The sequence below is a fragment of the Gracilinanus agilis genome, chromosome 3 (assembly GCF_016433145.1).
Source record: "Gracilinanus agilis isolate LMUSP501 chromosome 3, AgileGrace, whole genome shotgun sequence".
NCBI lineage: Eukaryota > Metazoa > Chordata > Mammalia > Didelphimorphia > Didelphidae > Gracilinanus > Gracilinanus agilis.
Window position 1 is genome coordinate 429,045,080 of NC_058132.1, and position 22,041 is coordinate 429,067,120.

The 22,041-nt window shown below is 32.3% G+C and overlaps 1 protein-coding gene across 1 annotated transcript in view; it reads right to left on the reverse strand.

The window, feature by feature from the left end:
- Window positions 1–22,041, reverse strand: part of ROBO1 (roundabout guidance receptor 1) — a 1,014,586-nt gene that overhangs the window by 108,356 nt on the left and 884,189 nt on the right. Inside the window, exons 10-16 of the mRNA XM_044670323.1 lie at window positions 19,077–19,248; window positions 13,446–13,651; window positions 11,932–12,013; window positions 11,601–11,769; window positions 11,350–11,516; window positions 5,355–5,476; window positions 343–574 (exon numbers count right to left, since the gene is read on the reverse strand). Coding sequence (XP_044526258.1) covers window positions 343–574; window positions 5,355–5,476; window positions 11,350–11,516; window positions 11,601–11,769; window positions 11,932–12,013; window positions 13,446–13,651; window positions 19,077–19,248 — 1,150 coding nt within the window. The remainder of the gene's footprint in view (window positions 1–342; window positions 575–5,354; window positions 5,477–11,349; window positions 11,517–11,600; window positions 11,770–11,931; window positions 12,014–13,445; window positions 13,652–19,076; window positions 19,249–22,041) is intronic.

Genomic DNA, 22,041 nt, shown 5'->3' on the forward strand with positions numbered 1-22,041 from the left:
CTTATATGATGTTTACTCAAAACAAGATTGAATAGATGGTATAATATTTTTTAAAAAGTAAAGTATATCTTAAAATGTGGGTGACATTTAGATATGCTATTATATAAACGTTTATCATGCATGTTTATGTATTCTCAACCTTCCTTAATTTCATTCACCACTATGGCATTTTATTTTCTTCTTTGGGCCATTTACATTTTCTCAATAGAATATAATTTAATGAAATAAAACGGCTCAATAGCAGCTTCAACTTAAAAATAATTTTATTCAATTTCAATACAAAAAAAAACAATACCTAGCAAATATGCCATTAAAAAATCAAACACACAACACTATACTTGCCTTCTTCCAGGGTTTTTGCAAACTTGATTTCACTATCTGCTCCTTGAAATTCATTAAAGAAAGGCCGAGCCTTAATTTCATAGTTGACTCCCTTTTTGAGCTCTGGGATGACAACACTATTTTTTGTTGGGGTCCTAACTTCAAACACTAGCCACTCAGAGTCTCCATGGTTAGCACCAGAGGGCCTATAGAGAATTTTGTATCCTTGAATATACTGGGATTGTTGGTCCACCTATAAAAAATTGTAAAAATGTTCATAAGAATTGTGTTCTTTTATAGTAAATTAAATGATCAAGCTTTCTTATTGGAAAAAAAAAAAGAACTTGAATACCATAGTTCAATCACATTGTTATTTCCTATGAAAAAAAATTATAAAAAGAAATTTAATTCTATGTGGATTTTGTTTAAAAACAGGAAAGGTATATGGACTGGACCATTATCTTTTTTTTTTTCCAGGTTACATATGTCAATACAATTTTTTTTAAACCCTTGTACTTCGGTGTATTGTCTTATAGATGGAAGATTGGTAAGGGTGGGCAATGGGGGTCAAGTGACTTGCCCAGGGTCACACAGCTGGGAAGTGGCTGAGGCCGGGTTTGAACCTAGGACCTCCTGTCTCTAGGCCTGACTCTCACTCCACTGAGCTACCCAGCTGCCCCCTCAATACAATTTTTAATAATTATTTTCTGACATTTTGTAATCCGTGTTCTTTCCCTTCCTCCCCATAAGGTAATATAACATAGTTCTTTTATGTGTTATCATAGTATACATATTTCCATGTTCATCATGTTGTAAAAGAAGACCCATATTGCTTACACTAGAGAAAAATTCAGGGAGAAAATAAAGGGAAGAATGATATGCTTTGGTCTACATTCAGATTCCATCAGTTCCTGCTAGGGATTAACCTATTTTTGTCATTAATTCCTAGATGTTGTCTTGGATCCTTGCATTGTTGCGATGAAAAGTCATTCATAATTGATCAATGTACTTAATTGCTGTTACTGTGTATAATGTTCTCCTGGTTCTGCTCCTTTCAATTTGAATCACTTCATGTTAAGTCTACCCAGAGTGTTTTTTATTATCTTGTTCAACACTTCTTATGATGTGATTTAATTAAATAATTAACAATTTGCTCAGCCATTCCCCAATTGATAGATTTCAATTCTAAAAGAGCCACTATAAATATTTTTGTAGAAGTAGGTCCTTTCCCTCTATCTCTGATCTCTTTGGGCTATATACTTAGTACTGGTTATTGCTGGGTGACAGTTCTGTGGTACTTTGTGCAGTCCATTATCTATTGACCCCTCCATCCTCCTTCAATGAGTTTATTGTCTAGCTCACAGGAATGAAAATTCCTTTACATAACCTGTCCTCATATAAAGGGTTTCTTGATCTATTCAATTCCCTTCAACTACTCCTCCACTTTACCTCAGCTATAAATACATAGGTTCCTACCTTTGAACTTTTACCCATAAATGTTTCACTTCAATGTTGATAAAGTTCAAAATTCCTTTATCAGATTGTAGTTTATGATTTCATCTGTCTCTATGCTTTATGACACCTAATCTGGGCTGTTTATCCTCAATATGATCTCCCATCCTTCCCTTCTGTTCTTTAAAAGGCCATCATTTATAAATCATTTATGTTCTAGATTCCCTCTCTCAACATCTGGGTGAATTAGTTCCACTCTGTTCTCTACACCTTTCAACCCTGTTGCACTCCCATTATCTGCCTCCTTTGCATTCACATTCTGTTGAAAGAAGTTAGAAAATAATATGAAAGCATGCTGACTAGGTACACTAAAAACTTGTTACATAATTTCAACAAGGTTATCACTGCAGCAAGGCAATTATTCTATGCTTCCCTAAATTATTTCTCCTAAACTTTGTAATTCCTTCTCAAGGTTCCCAGATCAACTTTGCACCAACCCATTGAGTTGAGAACTTTGTCCCATATTTCAGTGAGAAAACTGTGGTCATTTACCAAGAATTCATCATTTTACTCTTCTCATATCACATCACTTAAGACATATCCCACTTTATTCTAATCTCACATGAAGAGGTGGCTCATGCAAATCAGTCAGCATGAACAAAGGATCCCATTTATTTCCATCTTTTCTAATTGATTGGTTCATCTATTATCCTCACTCTTTCTTTAAACTATCCCTATCTACTGGCTTCTCTGTTGCCTAAAACTCAACCATTTCCTAATTTCTGAAAAAAACAAAAAACTTTCATTTGATCAAAATATCTCTGGTACCTATCATTCTTTATTTCTCCTCTTCTCTGCTCATCTCCTCAAGAATGCTGTATATATTAGGTGCCTCCATTTCCTCTCTTCTCACTTGCTTCTAAATCCTCTGCAATTGAACGGGAACTATTATTTCCACTTACCAATCGTCTCTTAATTGTCAAATCCTTTCTTAGACCTCATCATTTGACTTTTTGCAGCCTTAGATACTGATTAAATATTCTTGATACATCTGTGATTCCTCCTCTTCTGTCTCCTTTCCTCTATCTTCAGTTACATTATGCTACCTAATCATGGGTTAAAGCCTTAAAACCCTGCCCTGAGTTGTCTTCTTTTCACTCTCTATATTATTTCACATATTATTTCAGCATATATCTTAACTACTCCAATGGGGTTCAATTATTTTTTTTTTACTCAGATGATTACCAGATGTATATATTCTTATGCCAGCCCTGGCTTCTTTATTAAAGTGAAATTTCATATTATGAACAACTTTTGGGATAGATAATCTCGAAATGAATGTACTATGTTTTAAACTCAATATGACCAAATTGAAATCATTACCTCTTCTCTTCGAAAGTTCCCTTCCTTTGAACTTCCATATTAAAATTCAAGAGTGCCACCATCCTCCCAATTGCCCAATCTCACAACCTTGACAGCATACTTGACTATACACTCCCATTCAACCCACAGATGTAAGTAATCTTTTGTCAAATCTTGCCATTTCTATCTTTATAACATTTTTTCTGTCTTCCTCCACACATACCACCTCAAGCAGCTTCCAAATTAAGATTTGACTATACCCTAATTCCTCAATTCAATAATCCCTATTATCTGAAAGATTAAATATAAAATACTCTCTCTGGCATTTTAAGTCTTTCACAATCTGGAACCTTCCTAACTTCTCAATTGCATTTCCCTCCATATACTCTAACTAGCCTACTTATTGTTCTTCACATGTGACATTCCATCTCTCACTACATATCCTTTTTACCACTGACTGTTTTCCCTCTCTGCTTCCTGGCTTACTTTAAGACTTGGATTTAATCCTGCCTTCTAACATAGGCTATTTTCCCTACCCTTCTTTTCCACTGTTAGTGTTCCTCCTCTGAAATTACCTCCCCTTCACACTTTTTATTTCAGACAGATAGATAGAGATGTAGATATATAGCTATTTGGATGCTATCTACTTCATGAGAAAGGGAGCTTGTTGCGGCATGCGACTGAATTTGGGGTTTTGGTTATTTTTTGTATTTTTTTATCCCCATTGCTTAGCAACATGACTGGCACATAGTGCTTATTAACTGAAGAACCTGTGATTTCATTGGACTTACAGATGAGGAAACCCAACCAATGCAGATCAACACTTTCCTAAAACTTAATAATTTTCGAGCTAGACAGTTCTTTTTGTGGTGGCAAAGAACTGCAAATTGAGGTGATATTCATCAAATGGGGAAAACTTATATGAACTGAAGCAAAGTAAAGTGAACAGGTCCAGGAGAGCATTATACAGTATAATAAGATTATTTTAAAGATGTTCAACTGTGAAAGGCTCAGCTACTATGATCAATACAATGATCCATGCTAATTCCAAAGGATTTGTCATGAAAAATGCTATCTACATTCACAATGACAACTGAACTCGGCCCAAATTGAAATATAATTTTAATTTCATTTTGTTTTTCTTGCCTTTTTTGGGGGGGCAACATGGTTAATATGGAAATGGCATTATAAAATTATAAAAGTCATTATAACTACACATGTATAATAATGGGTATCATACTGCTTCTGTTCTTAGTGGGTAGAAAAGAGGTTATAAGAAGGGAAAGAACTGAGAACTCAAAATTTTAAAAAATGAATGTTAAAATAAAAAAACAAAAAAAAAGAGTCTTTGGGTTAGATAGCACTGAGAAGGTAAATGACTTACCTAGGATTATACATCCTTTGAGAAATATAATATGTATATATTTATATATATATACATACATATATAAATAAATTTATATAAATAATATATATATGTATATATATATATATATATATATATATATATATATCTCAGAGGTAGGGCCTTGAACCCAGACTGCTGTCCTGGTTTATTTGGAACAGCGTAAAAATATGCAAAATTACTAAGAAATTATTATTTCTTAATCAATGGCAAAGACACTTTTTTTTTTAAACCCTTACATTCCGCCTTGGAGTCAATACTGTCTATTGGCTCCAAGGCAGAAGAGTGGTAAGGGTAGGCAATGGGGGTCAAGTGACTTGCCCAGGGTCACACAGCTAGGAAGTGTCTGAGGCCAGATTTGTACCCATCTCTAGGCCTGCCTCTCAATCCACTGAGCTACCCAGCTGCCCCCTAATGGCAAAGACACTTTAAAAAAATAAGGCACATACAGAACATTGGCAGATTTGGGGAGGGTCAAGATAAGAGAATATGAGCCAAAATTATTGACTTTTGTATATAAAATAAAGTAAAACGCTGCTTACAGTTTTATAAATATATTTTGAATAATGATCCTGAGTTGGTATTTACAGGGTTAATCTTTTAATTTTGAAAGGATTAAAGTTTACCATTAGAACATACTAAGAGACATTCAACAAGTCATTATTAGTGAATGTTATTAGCATTAGATTTTTGTTTTTAAAGTTTTATAAATATATTAATTTCCCCATATTACCATATAAATATGTAATTTTAAAAATAAAAATCAGTTTATTTTAAATAGCTTTCAAATGAGGCTCAAAAAAGAAATAGTTACCGTCCAATGAACTTCAATAGAAGAAGAAGAAAGTATGGTAGGATTATGAAGGTGCAGAACAACATTTCCCAATTCTCTCTGGACTTGCTTGTGATCTACACCTTGACTTGTTGGCGGAATATCTGTAAGCAAATCAATAATTTTGCCTTAAATATTAAACTGAAAAAAATCTAAAACTAAACAATTTGGTCTCAGCAGTTCCATGACTTTCAGAATTACTGTGACCATTTTTCATGTGAAGCCAGCTTTTGAAATATACCAAGGAACCAAATTAAAACAAATTTACCATTTTATTAATATCCAGGAAGGATGGTGACCTGCAGAGAAAGAAGTCATGTTGGGGGTATGTGAAAATAGAGTAAAAGCAAGAAATAAAGATAACAAAGGCAAATAAAAACAGTAACAATTTCTCCTACCATGTAATTCTTACTTTCCCTACTGAGAAAGAAGAATATCTTGCTCTAGACAAGTATTTTTAAAGAACTTTTTGCTGTAAACTTCATTATATTAACAAAAAAAAGGACAAGAAATGGTAACAGTAGCAGATACCAAAACAACATCAGGGGCAGCAAGGTGATTAGAGAGCCAGTCCTAGAGACAGGAGTTCCCGAGTTCAAATTTGATCTGACACTGCCTAGCTGCTGTGTCAGCCCTGGGAAAGTCGCTAAACCCTAATTGCATAGCCCTTACTGCTCTTCTGCTTTGCACCCAATACTTAATATTGAACCTAACACAAAGGCAAGGGTTTCAAAAAAGGACAATGTGGTATGTTCATTCTGTCATAAAAGAAAAAAAATAATGGATATGTGACAAATGGAAAAGCAAAAGATAGAAATGGTCACACACAACAAGTCTTAAAAAATGAGCTTGATCTTTTCCAAAGGAACATTATAACTTCTACATTACAAAAGAAGGACAGAAGAAAAAAAATGACTGAATAATTGAAAAACTGAATACTTATTCTGTTCTTTTAAAGATCTTACTCCAACTCATTAATTATAGAAAAAGAGGCTCTAGACATTTCAAAAACACATTTCTGAAAACAAACCAAAAGTACATTACAATTAGTTTCCTTTCCTTCTTCCTACTTTTTTTGACCACAGTTTGAATCATTAAATAATTTTTACTGTGATCCCTTCTTTATAAACCCTTTTTGCCATTTTTTTAAGAAATAAGAAAGGGAAAGTTTTAAACTGTGTTTTTCTTAAGCAAAGGAAAAATAATTTGGTAAATACATCTTTATATTTCCAAAAAATATGTTTTACATGGACCAAAAATCTAGTATTTTTAAAATTATTAAAATCAGTACATATCTATAATCACAGTTTCTCATTTGCATCTCATAACAGCATTCTTAAATAGATAATGTATATTAAATAGATAGTATATATATATATATAGATAATAAATAAACTATATGTTAAATAGATTATTTATATATATGTATATGTGTATATATATGTATATAGGCAAATAGACAATCACATGTTAAATTACTTGCCCAAGATCACATAGCTAGTAATAATTAGGACTAGACTTAATTATTCTATGACATACTGATTACAAAACAGGAAGAATTCATAAGATTAATATGAAGAGTGCCTTCGATGGGAGAAAAAATATGATGAAGTACATGTTTTTTAGTTACTATATCCGCTCAAGGTTTCATAATTTTGGATAGATTCTATTTCATTTATTTTCTAAATGTTAAAATAAAGATTTTGGTTTGCCATATAGTCATATAACTTCCAAGAACCAAAAATTAGTGAAAGAAAATAGGGTGAATAATATGAGAAAGGATGATCATCATATAGGCTAATGACGGGTGAAAAAAAAAAACGTGTTTATGGAAGGCAGGGAAAGGAAGAACTCCTTAGGAAATATTTCTAAGGGTTTTTTGGTGAGAAAGAGTGAGGGAATCTGATTTGTCTATGTCAAAATTTTATTAGGTATACCTTGCTTTATTTTCCAAGATATGGATACTTTATTACCCATCCTCTCAATAGCTATACTACCGAAGTATATTCTTCTCCATTATTCTGTGATGCAAGGGTAGGGGGGGGGGTGATTGACAGAATTTGGGAGGAGGGAAAGAGATGTGGCAGGAAGGAGGAATGCATAACTTCTTTAGGTCTTCAGTTATGACACTGAAAACATTTTTTACACAAGTATTGTCCTCTTATACATTCAAAGCTTCAGAGTCAATAAGATCTATGTTCAAGTCTTGATTTTAACACATACTTTAACGACATAGTAATCTGAAATGCCAATCTGAATTGGTAGAGGGAAGTACCTTTATTGATGAAATGTTAAAAAAAAATTCAGTAGTACTGACATTTACATAATACTTTAAAGTTAGCAGAGTACTTTATAGATATTATCTCATTTGATCCTCACAATAACCCATGCATTAATACAATCCTATGTAGATGAAGAAACCAATATACAGAGAAACTTAGTCCAATGGCCCAGAGTGAGGAGCTCTCGGGAAAGGCATTCAAGTTCAGGTTCTGTACTCCAAATACAGAGCAGCTAGTTGGCACAGTGGAAAGAATACCAGGCCTAGAGTCAGAAAGACTAAATTTCCTGAGTTCAGATTTAACCTCAGATACTTACTGCCTGTGTGACAATGGGCAAGTCAGTTAACCTTGTTTGCTTCAGTTTTGTCATCTGTAAAATGATGAGTTGAAGAAGGAAACACCAAAACACTAATTATCTTCACCAAGAAACCACAAATGTAATAATGAAGGCCCAGATACAATTAAAACAACTCAAAACAAGCTCTTAGTTCTCATAACATGGTACTTTGCATTGTGATTATATATAGAATTTTATAATCTCATTCTAAGAAAACTTTATGTTCATTAAGATATAGTTTCAAAATGCAAGATAAAGATTTTCTATCTCAACTTTATCCTGGGTTCTAATTTCACCCTTGGGTATTATCTACTAACTGAATAAGTCCTCCATAAGGATCACCTGATCCTTCTTGTTCAAGGTGATAAGGAAAATAAGTGTCTAAAATGTTATTTAAGATATAGAAAGAAAAGTATATTATTAGCTTTTCAGACTAATGACATGGTAAAGATAAGCTTAGAAGAGAATGCCCAAGATGACAAAGCAGCAAGAAGTATAGTCAAGATCAATTTACAACTAAGTCCCAAAAGTTACTTAATTGTATACACTCTTATTAGAAATATTCTTGGCTGAAATTGTAAGAAATAGGAATAGCCAAGAATATTATAATCTAGAAATGTTATGTGGGGGGAGGGGAGGAGAGAATGATTGAGATACAGTATCTCCTTTATTACTTGTGGTAGATGGGCCAGGTACTCAAGTTAACTGCTAGAAACAGATGTAAAAAAATCTCTAATAACTATTAAATGTTAAGGAAAGGTAAGGAAGGTAAACAAAGGTTTTGAGGATTAGAATTTCCTAATCTAAAAGGGGTCTGTCTTCCCTGCTTGAGAAACTCAAGCCCCCTTAAAACCCTCCTTATCTGTTACTAAAAAAAACCTGAAACTATATTAAATAACCTAATGCTAATTACTAATCCTCTAGTTATATATTTACTGTCTCTCTAAATCTCCTTTAGCTTTGAATTAGTTGGTAGTCTTCTCACTCACAGCTAGCCACCTGGCCTCAGGCCTGGACAGGCTTTTGGGCCTAGGCAGGCCTCAAAATGGCTTGGCCCTTTCAGCCACCACACAGAGAAAAAACATTCTCTTTCTCTTTTCTGTTAATTTCCCCCACAAACTTATTTCAGAAACTCTAACCTGTTCTCCTCCTTTACCTGCCACTGGGTTCTTTCAAAGTTCCATGGAACAGAAACACCAACCTCCTCTTAGGCCAAAATCATGCAGGAGTCTGTTGGCAGTTGGAGAACTGACAAAGCCACTACCAACAATTCCAACCCGCAGGCTTCCCAAGATTCTCTCCAGCCTTAAAGAGATCTTATCCATTATTCTTTATCATAGCCCTATGGCTTAATTAATCCTAATATCTTTTAATACAGCAATATCACTAGTAGGTGTATATACCAAAGGTTTTGAGCACAGAAGGACTCATCTGTGCAAAAATATTCTATGGGGACAAAGAAATGGAAATTTAGGCAGCACTCATCAATTGCGAATTGAGTGAATAAATTATAGAATATGAATATTATAAAATACTAATGTATAGTAAGAAATGAAGGGGGGAAATTCTGAGAAACCTGGGAAGACTTCTATAAACTGATTCAGCATAAAGAAAATTAGGAGGGCAGTTTGTGGAATAACAACAATATTGGAATAGACAAACAACTCTGAAAGAAGTAGGAACTGGTCAGTATAATGACCAAACGCAATTCCAGTGGACTCATGATGAAACATACTACTTATCTCCAGAAACTGAGTTGAAAGATGCAGAATTCAGAATGAGACTTCCCCCCCCCAATATAGCCAATGCTGGTATTTGTTTTGCTTAGCTACTTATATTTGTCACAAGGATTTTGTTTTTCTATCTTTTTCAATTGGGAAGAGGGTGTGGAGAAATGTATCAGACAAAAAATAGATGTGCATTATTTGAAAAAAATTATATTTAAAGAAAAGCTTAGGATTCAGTAAGCTTTCTTGTGATGCTTTTCTTGTAAGTTTCTTCATGGAAGACACCTTATAAAATATAATGTCCACTTGAACATACATGATTACTTTAAGAATCTCTTTTAGATAATTTGCTAATAGAGGTCTGGTACAAAAATAAATGTTGAAAAATTATTTTTAAAAGACATCCTGGAGAAAATATATTGCATTTCTAATTGCTTAGATTTGAAGCGTTAATAAAATTTAGACATTAAGAACAATTTAACTTCAAGAACAAAAATTCTGTATGTGAAAAAAATTTTAAACTTTTAATTTACATCTTAGAATGAATACTATAAACTTATTATAAGGCATATGGGTAGTAAAGGCTAAGCAATAGGGTTTAAGTGACTTGTTCAGGGTCACAGAGCAAGGAAGTATCTGAGGCCATATTTGAACACAGGACCTCCCATATGTGAAATTCTTAAAGAGTAAATGGAATTTCATACAGCTTTCCAACATATAAAACATGTTCTAATTTAAAGCATACTAATAATTCACATTTGTATAGCATATTACACTTTTTGCCAAAGATTTTCATTTGATTCCCACATTTACCTTGTGAAATACATTATCAAATACTTTTTACTGAAAAGGAAACTGAGGCACAGAGTGTAAACAACATAAATGATAAATGGTAAAGCTGGGAATAAAATATTTATCTTTGTTTTTTATAAAGAGTACACAGATGAACAGTGACTGGGTGATAAAATAAGTTCTTAAGCTTAATGTTTAAATGCCTATCACTCCTTTCTCCTACTTTTATCTCAAATTATTTATTAGGAAAAAATAGAAATTTGTCATTTTAAATAATGTTTATCAAAGCTTCATGGATACTACAACACAAAATAAACTGAAGCCAATAATCATATTATATTATGAGGGATGATTACTGAACACAAGGATTAAAGAACTTCCCTTGACTTACATTTAATAAAGCATTAATCAATTTTTATTATAATTCTATATCATACTCTAGATTATTTTTATTGGCATGACAATATCAGTAAAAGCCAAGCAGTTTTTAGTGTGTTTACTATAGGCTAAGGATTTTGCACAAATTCTAATTTTTGTAACATTTCCAGAGTTGAAATGTGGAAAAACTAAATTTTAATTTTAATTATGGATAGCAAAAAACAATCATAATCTTTTTATAAATCATTGTATTCTTGACCCAGATTGTATTTTAGCTAAGCTAAATTTAAGTTTAAAAAGTAGAAAAATGAGAAACATTATTATCCTTCTTTTATTCATTATGTTTTGATTATAATTAATACTAAAAGTCAACTGAGTATTTCTGAGAACATATTTAAATTAAGTATTCAGTACTGACTTATAATATAAAGACAGCAGAGTTTTAATAAATTCATTTTTACCTTGTGTTTTTACTGGATCTGATATTTGACTCGGATCACTAACTCCATATGCATTAGCAGCTCTCACAAGAAAAAGGTAAATTGCATTAGGTTTTAGTCCTTTAGTGGCAAATGTTTCTGTCTTCACATTTTCTGCTACAGTTTGCCAGCTGCTACCAGATGCATGGCTAAGTTAAAAAAAATACAAGTTAGAATATGTGTAATCAGTTTTAAATTCAAAGTATGATAAACAAAATATATATTTATTATACCTGAAGGCTTCTATTATATAAGATGTTGGAGTTGCACCTGAATTCAAATTTGGTTGCCATGACAATGTTACTGTATTTTTGCTGACATCTGTGACTTCAGGTTTTGATGGGGCACTAGGGATTAAATTTGGGTCAGTGGGTCTTGGAGGCTGAACTGGAATTCCAAATTCTAACAAAGAAGCAAAAAACAAAAGAAAGATATCTATGCAAAATGATATATTTTATATATGTGCACACATACACTTGAAACTGATCATATCTACTTTCTCAGAAATAAATTACATCTTAATTTATAGGCTTTAAAAACATTAACAAATAACACTCAATTTACCTTGAACTTCAATGTATGCACTCCATGTTGCTTCACCACTAGGAGTCGATGCAATGCAGGTGTACCGACCAGTGTCACCCAGCTGAGGAAGACAAAAAATAAATATTTGGAAGAATTAAAAATTCAGTCACCTGGATATGACTATATTAGAATTCTCTAACAAATTACCTTTCCCTTTTGTTTGAGCATATTTTGTTGAATGTGACATGAAATATTATAAGACAAAGACTAGAAAAAATCATCTAATATTTGATTGAATTGTATTATATTGAAAGGCTAATAAAAGATTTCACTATTATTGGGTTTAATTTTTTTGGTATTACCAAATTTTTTCTTTAAACATTATTATTTTTACCACATATAAACCCACTAAATTCCTAAAATTACAATCACTGAATTTCTGTCTCATTATTTCAAGGTTATTTGTGTAGGCACTAAGGTAACTAAAACAAAAGACCAAAAATAAAAGATTTCTTCTTAAGTTTTTGTAGTTTGGAAGAATGGCAAATAAATGACAAATAAATAAATAAGTTACTTATGAACAAATTTGTACTTGAATTAAGTCTCTTTCCTAACAGTTGAGAAAAAGAGTAAATAGTCCAAGATAACCAAATCTAATTTTAAATTGATCTAAAAATTAACTACAGTAATCGGTGATAAAGATGACAATTGGATCTCAGGGTTATGTTTAATGAAGCATGATTGCTACCATTTTTTAAAAAAGAAACAAAGGTGGTTTTAGTTACAATCACCAAGCGCTGATAAGTAAAATAAATAATCACAAATTACTGAATTTTATAGCATATAAAAAGGAACAAAAGCCACCTACAATTATAAAATAAAGAACTATAAACATTTATTGTTGTCACCATATAGTCTGTAAGTCTATCTTGATCTATAAAGAAAAGAAAGGAAATAAGAAAAGATAAAGCAACACAACCCTAAAAAAAACAGGTATGTTGACTGTGTAATATTAGGAAACTAAATCCTTAAATTGTTCCCATAAACTTGGAAGTTTTTCATCTTTTTTTAATGCTTTAATTATGAGTACTCAATTAGCATGTACACACTTTTATTTCTGTTTGGATATGTACATTCTGTAATTAAGAAAGCCAAACCAATCTTATATTCACAAATGAATTATTAAAATACTCTGAGCTGGTATTAATGTTCCTTTAAAAAAACTTCCTGTAATTATTATATCCCATTTATCATTTATGTTATATCACATAATATTATTTGAAGGGATTCCCTCTTATATTTTTCTCAATGTATTATAAATGCTTTCACAAGAAATAAACAGTACCCATATCATTGCCTTAGGCTGCATAAAATACAAAAAAAAAAGCATATATTGGAGAATGTTTGAAAGAACCAAGAATTTAAGTGAAACTTCATTTATACTGCCATTTAACATTTCATGAATTCTAAATTTAGGGTCTGAAATACTGGTAGCACAAGGCAAAGACAACGTGAAACATAATATAAAGTTAGAGGAAGTAATTCCAAGTGACCTTGGCATATCGGATTTGTAGTGCCCCTGTTTCCAGTTGTTTGATGCGAGAGTCTTGAGTGGAGACAAGGACTCCATCCTTTCTCCACAGAATTGTTGGCAATGGACTGCCTGTGGCCACACAGCTGAGGACTAAGGTACCATCCACTGCTACAGTCTGATTCCCAGGACCCTGTCGTATGACTGGGGGAGGCCGGTCTGCAATCACTGCCAGAGGAAACAACAGGAAACAGATTTCTACAACTGGAAACAATTTTCTAATCATCTAAGCAACAGTGGTTGTTCCAAGCTTTTAAACAGACTAAAGATTATTAAACAGGCAATTCATATAGAAGACATGCTTTATTCAAATGGCATTTAAATGATATATTGATTCAGAATATGACAAAAATGACAATGTACTACTTTAGAACAAAGAAATAAGTGCATTTTCAAGGTATCTTTCTGGTTAAGGAAGTTAAAAATTATTGCCAGGCAGCCACATAATGATTCATTGTGGAATTTTTAGATTCCTAATTCTGGAATGCTAAAGAAACATTTTAGTTCACCTAAGTTGAAATTTAAGAAGCATAGTGATGTATGAGAATAGCTTTTTGTTCAACAGATGCACAGAAAAAAAAAAACAATGGTATTATGCCATCTGGTTTTCATTTGCATGGTTTCAACATATGGTTCTAATGGATCCACTTAGTAAGTTTTATATTCATTTAAGTTCTTTTGGATTCTCATATTTTTTAAGATCTTTTAAACTCTTTGAGTTTAAACTCTCCATTTCTTTTGATTTTATATTGTTACTTTCTGTAAACAAATAACTAGGCTAAAAGTGTCAAAACTATAGATTCAAAACAGTCAGGACTCATCCCTCATTTTACATATTTGGGATACCTCCTCCAAGCCCACATATCCTTGGGATTGTTAATTTACGAAATCTCTGACTTCTATATGTAGTTTGAAACATGGCAAGAGAACCTGTCTTAATCTGGTGTAGTTGCTTTAAAAGGAATTTGAGATTTTTAAAGAACAGATAGGTCTGTAATTACTAAAAGTAACAAGACTCTGGAGGTGTTACAAGGTGTGTTTTAACACTAAAAAGGAAAAAGCTGTCATAAGACACTTTGGGGCCTGAGGAAGAGAAGACATTAGACACAGACACTAGATAAGTAAGAATCAGTTAATCTGCAAGAGCAGACAATCTCTGTAATTCAATCAGAGAAAGGAAATCAAACTTTAGGTGAGTCAATTTCTAGACCACTGCTGGAGGAGGGAGATAATAATCCAGTGAGAAGTTAACCTCCTAACTTGGTGCCCAGATTGTAGTTGGTTCTTATCACTGTTCCCAGTTTGGTGTAGACACATGATTTGTCTCACAAAACATGGCGATTCAGATGACAACCATATGTTTTATAGGGAGAGTCTAGATCTCCAGCAGACTCTTCTTATTTTCTAATTCTGATATCACAAGCAGGGAACCACCAATTATAGAAATTAAATGTTTCAAAAATGAAAGTTGCCAGGTATGGCAAGTTCCAAAGACAATCAAGGTATGAGTGACAGCGAGAAGGAAGAGACATATCTGGAGCAGAGAGCTATTTCCAAAAATGGTAGGCTCAAAAAACTAGAGAGTTTTGGATTGCCATGTACTTTTGTTTTGGACCATTACTGATAAATAATGAATTTTAAAGTACTTTGAGATACATAAATTAAGTATTAGTATTAACATTACATGGAAATTCTGGAGTCTAGGGGAGGGCTTATATAAAAAGGGAAGAGGACTGGTACAGCATTGTTCATACTCTTAAACATACAAAAATGGTATTCAATAGGCAACTCTACAAAGTAGAAAAAATTTCAAGAAAAATATCTTTATCTAACTAATAACTCCCTTAACCGATACTAGGAAAGCAGAGACTCAGTAGAAAAAACTGGCTCCCAGAATCAATGGATTAGGACAACAAATTGTACCATTACTTATGTTCCATTGAAAGCTTTCTGTCGAAAAGGTTCCCTCAAGTTTGAGTCATGCTTCAATTTGTTCCTCATTCATTTATCATGCAATAAGCATTAGGTCTGAGGATTCAATTGCAGAAAAATTGGAAAGTGAGAAAGTGAATTCAGAACTATGCATAGCCCAATAATATTCTGGCACTTTCTTCCAACACTATCATGGACTGATTGTTAGTGTGAAATCAGGGAAGGGTGAAGTATCACAAGCTAAAGGATGGAAATTTAGCAGGCTGTTATAAACTTTTTCAAACTTGAATAATGTTGAGCAGTTATTCTTTTTCCTTGAGGTTTTCAGAATTTATCTGAGAGGTTTGGGGGGAGAAAAATAGGGAGACCTTCAGGGAATATTTATGTATAACAAAAAGTACTAAACTTTCAGAGCAATGTGGTCTTACCAAAATATATTGTAATCTTGATTCTGTAATTTAAATAGAACAATCATATTTGGCTTAAAACATTAATGAAAATATTATTGATTTGTTTCATAATTAAGTGTAATTAGATCCTGGAAATAAGTTCTCTGACTGTTGGCATTTTTGTCTCATCTTGAAAATACTAAACATATAGAAAATCCCTAATATGGATATTTTTATAATTTTGTGAGATCACACTTGATTTTTTCATTGTATGTCATATTTACACAACAAATACTATATTTTTCTAGATTGTTTACAGAGATGATTAATATGTCATAATGGCTTTATCATTTATTGTTTTTGCTCTACAAACAAATAAGTTTCAAAACATGAGCTGATTAAAAGGGCGATATCATACACTTATATAGGAGAAAGGAAATTCTTTTGAAAATATGAGTTTGAGAGTATTTCTGATGAATTATAGTCACAAAGGCACAAATTCTAAAAAACTAATTAAAGAATATATAATTTTATAAGCTAGTCAATTTCTCTTATGACATAGTATATTGTTTTTAAGAGTTGTTGTAGATGATAGAGTCAATATATCTGCACAAATGGAGCTAGACCTCCCAAGTCCTAAATGTTTAATGTTAACAAATGCCTGAAATTTGTACAACACTGAATACCAAAAAAAAAAAAAAGAAAAAAAAGAAAAAATGAAATGAGAATCTACAGTAAAGGATTTCTGTCACCCTAGGATTACATTAAATTTCTTCTAGAAACACATGGAATGTAGGAAAGGGGGATAGTAGCAAAATCAGAGGCAGCACATCACAACCAGAGACATTTACAGCCTGCAAGGTTTTGTGTCCAGAGGCAGCAGGAATGAAGAGTCAATGTAGTGAGAAAGTACCGAGATATGGACAGTCCAGACATCTAGGCTTTTCAGGGTCTCTAGCACTAGAATTCTGAGATCTCACAAAGACCCTTGAAGATACATCACTATGATCTCAAAGAAGCAAGCAAGTCTAGTCAAAGGAATAGACCTTCATGAAAGAACACAGGAGATAAAAGGCAAGACAAAGCTGGTCTGTCTTCCCCAAATAAAAGTTCAGAATAGATTAGATCCTGGCCTTGGCACAAAGTTCAACAACTAAAACAGAAGAGATGAGTAAACTTAAAAAAGTCCCTAGAACTATAAAGAATTATTATAGATTTGGAGAACATTGAAAATTCAGCTTAAACTACTAAAAGAGACTCAGCGGAGAAAAATGAATTTTTCACAAGGGCTAGGTGAATACCTAAAGAACAGCAAGAGATTATAAGAAGAAATAAAATCTCTAGAGGAAAAATTTTGAGGATTGTTTATAACAGAAAGTGGCAAACCTTATTACCCAAATGATGAACCCTCTGAAAATGAGAAAAGAGGAAACAAAAATCAATGACTCCATGGGCAAAAAAAACAAACAAAAAACATGAGGACAAGCTCTGAAGATTGAAAAAATAAGAGAAAATACAGTATATTTTATAAAAATAATTTAGAAAAAATGGAGAGATTATATCAGATAATAATTCAAAATATCCTTAAAAGGGTTTACATAGTAAGGAACCACACATTAGAGAGATATAAGCATCCTGGTACCCCTATTATAAGGAGAACTTGGGATGCAGTATTCCCAAAAGCAAAAAGAACAGGTCTTACAATCAAGAATAGCTTACTTCATTAAGGCTGAATATTATCTTGTGGGGTGAATGGCAAATAGACATTTAATGGAATAAAAGAGGAGTGGAACTTAACTATTTCTCATACTAGAAAAGAATATGCAAACCTGAAGGAAGGGATAGGGGAGCAGTTATATATAAACCTCTTAGCTGCACTAGACAAGGAGTACTGAACACAAACAAGGTCTAATAAAAAAGCATATTAATTTCAACAGAGAAACAACTGGAGAGAGGAAGAAGAGAGTTAAGAACAACACTGGTGACAAAATAATTGCAAGCAAAACAACTTCCTGATATTAAAGAGGTGATTTAAAAAGAAAAGAACTAGAATACTGACAAATGGCTGAACAGATTATGATATAGAAATGCAATGGAAGGTTACCGCACCATTAGAAATGACAAAAGAAATTAATTCAGAGAATCAAGGTTAGTATGAACTGATGCAAAGTCAGGATGGCAATTTAAACAAGGATAACACTATAAAGAAAAAGAACACTATGAAATATTTAAGAGTTCTGTTCAGTGCAATAATCTGAAGACCCATGCTGAAGTAAGTTGCTTACACCTGAAAGAGAAGTGATGGAATCCAAGTGTCAAGAATTACTCTTTGGGAAAAGCTCTATGTGTGGCTTTGATTTGGTTGATTATGCTGATGATTTTTGTTTTTTGTTTTTTTGGGTTCTCCTGTTTTTTTTTTATTGGGGTAGGAAATAGTTGACAAAAGGATCATTAAAACATTTTAAATTATGTTCAGAATAGAAGAATATTCAGAAGGAAGCATAAAAAAGTAGGAGAGTTTTGACAGTAAAGTGTGAAATGTTATATGCTGTAAAAAAAACCAAACAATATGAAATAGATTTCATGATTTCATTTGTGAATCTATTTTTCCTGGATTCTGCTAATTAGAATGACTAAAAGATGAGATATTAACAGGTCCCAAATCATAAACTGCAGTCCCACTAACAGTGAAAAAGGTATTCTCTTAGAAATCTGTGTTATTCAGGAGCTCTGAACAATAGTTCCCTATGCTACATTGATGACAAATGAAAATTGCAAATTTTCTCTGTCCAATAAGAAATATAGAGTGCATCACAAAATGACTATGTATGAATATGTGTGTATTTCCTTTAATGTTACTTATGTTATTTTATGTTCTACCTATTTTCTCCCAATGTATATACACATATACATTTGTATGTATGTATCCAAAACAGAGAAAAATTATGTAATGTTCTACTATCAAATGTATACTTGTTATACTACAGAATATAATAGTTGTACTATAGAATGAATACAGAATAAGTAAATGATTAGTTTAATGTCCCAGTCCTGAAATGGTGATTTATCTTAAGATAAAAGTAAAGATACAATTTAATTCTAAACAGGAATGTTAACTGCAAGTATTATATTTTAAATATTCTTAGTATTTTGTTTAATCCTGTACCAAAATTATGACAAGAAATTACATTAGATTATGAGTAAAGCTATATCTGACAAATTGTTGAGGACTTGAGCAACACTCTGAGACTGTAAAATAAAGAACTCTTTACCATCAGTAACTTCCAAGTAGGCTTTAGTGATGATGCTTCCTGCAACATTCAAAGTCTGGCAAATATAGTACCCTACATCAGATCGCTGGACATTTATGATAGTAAGATCACCAGTTTGGGATACAGAAAATCGGCTTGAAGATTGTGGAGGATGGTATGAAAAAAGCAGGTTCTAAAAGATATAATTTAGGGAGACAGCAAGAGAAAGTAATGTTAGATGACCATCAATATTTTTCATACATTAAAATAATAATGTAAATATTTATTATATATTTATATAGAGCTATATATAAGCACACTGTACACATATATACCTTTATTTTTTCAAAATCTATCAGTGCTAATGTCACTTTGGTTACATATAGGAAGTCTAAATTTGACTTCATTGTTCATAGTACTTCACTACAAAAGAAGATGTTGAACACAAGATTTCAAAATGAAAGCTAGAATCATCTCGGTGGCTCAGTGCTAAGACACTGCTGAATCGTATGACACTGGGCCTATCATTGCCCAGTTCTTAGTGTAATTGCCTAGTTCTTAGTTAATTCTGCCTTGCAATCGATACTTAATATCTAATCTAAGACAGCAGGTAAGGGTTAAAAAGAAAAGAAACCCAGACTAGCAGTTCAATGGGGGAGTAGAAGGAAGGGGAAAACAAATGTTAACATAGATTCAAAACAATGTGGTCAAAACAAACTCAATTTCTAACTCTAAAAGTTTTTTGACTTAGCATAATTAAATTTTAACCAAGAATTCAAAGGTTTATTAAGGTATTTCTAATATACTAATAAATGCTTATTTTATTACTCCATTGCAAATAATCCAGTTGCCTATACCAACTAACCTGTTAGACCATCTCAATTACCTTGTTGCTTCCATTAAATAATGACCAAATTATTTTTTAGAAATATATTAACTGAAATGAATAAGTATGTATCAATTTTGAATAAAAATAACGTATGTATACATATATTTAAAACTACTAAATGGGTAAGTTTTATTGAAAGTACTCTCAAACTGAAATACCATATTTGACAGTCAACAGAAAATCAGGGTAGATATACATATGAAAGTGAGCATTATTTTGTATTTTGGGAAATATTGAAATATATTTCACAAAAAAAGTTGTCTGAAAATATATCAAAGAAATTCTCCAAATAATCATATTTTAGATGATTATAAATGGCTATATTGCAAAGTATGATAATGAAAACAGTATCAAGGAAAAAGAGAGTATGGGATAAATCTAAACTTATTTGAGATCCATAATCATAATTTATAAAATTTCAGATAATTTTTACCAAGTAAAAATTTATGTATATGTGTGTATATACATACACACACATATATATATACATAGCTATACATAGCATACCTATATATAGTACCAGAAATAGCTAAGTTGTTAAAATATTTATTCAACTGACTATAGAGGACAAACTGTAAAACTAGGGCATTCATCAAACAGAATGAAAACAAAAATGTGCTTGATTGGGAGTCAGAAAGAAATTACCTGCATTTTCTTTATAGACAGTACAAATGATAGCTACTGGGAGTAATGCAAGCAACTGTTTAAGTATGGAAACATCTACATTAAAAATAAATCCATTTTCCAATTATCAAGTAGTTAACAGATATGAATAGTTTTCAAAAAAATTTCACATGATTGATAGCCACTCAAGAGAAATGTAAATAAAAATAACTCAAATTTTAATCAAACCCACCAAAATTGGGAAAGTGGAACAAATGGAACTAGTTAATTTTGGAAGAATTGTGAGAAGGTAGGCACACGAATATATTGTTTGTGGAGATTGGTCTAAGCATTCTGGAAAGGCATTGGGAACTGCACTAAAAATAAAAAATGACTAAAATGTCCACATTCCACTCTTTAACTCTGTGTTCACAATAATAAGTAATCACAAAGACTGAAAAGTACTATGTAAACATCAAAATATGTACAGAAAGATTTTTGTTGTAAAAAATTAGAAACAAATTAAATGCTTATCATTTGAGGAAAAGGTAAATAAATTATGTTAGATGACTACAATGAAATATCACTTTTCTATAAGACAATGAAGTTGAAGATTCAAAGAAACATATCAAAGACTCACATGAACTGTTGCAGAAAAGTAGGCAAGAACCAGGAAAAAACCATTCATAATGACTAATACGATGTAAATGAAAAGAAATAAAAACCGGAAATTTAAAAAGGGCAATGAAAAGACCAATTTTTTCTTTGAGTTGTGACAATGTAACTCCTTACTCTTTTTGTAAAGACTGATTATGGACATTGCATAACCTATTTATAATTGTTTGAAATGTTGATTAGTTTTTTGTTTTTTTTAAACCCTTACCTTGCATCTTGGAGTCAATACTGTGTATTGGCTCCAAGGCAGAAGAATGGTAAGGGCTGGGCAATGGGTGTCAAGTGACTTGCCCAGGGTCACATAGCTGGGAAGTGTTTGAGGCCAAATTTGAACCTAGAACCTCCCATCTCTAGCTCTCAATTCACTGAGCTACCCAACTGCCCCCGAAATGTTGATTAGTTTTAATGAACTATTTTTTCACTTTTTTCCCCTATTCTTTGTCACCAAGGCTGGCTACCTGGGTGGGTTGGGGTGGAGAAGGACAAAGTAGCTTAAAAGCCTTCATCAGGTTTTAAGTCATTAAAACTTTAATACCTCGAAATTGTATTAAGACCTTTGGGATACCCTGTAATTGGAAGTAAAGTTAATATACAAATAAAAGATATCAATAAAATCAACTGAATGAATGAAAAGTGCAATGATACACTAAATGCTAATACATAAGAAAAATCATGGTCAAGGAAGGCCAATAACAGATGATAGGCAAAGTTTTTGTTTGTGATTTTGAGTGTGTATGTGTGTGTGTAAATTTTTGCTTCCACCAATGAAAGATGTTGAGTTGGTAATGTAGAATGCGGGCAGTCAAAACACTCAAAGGA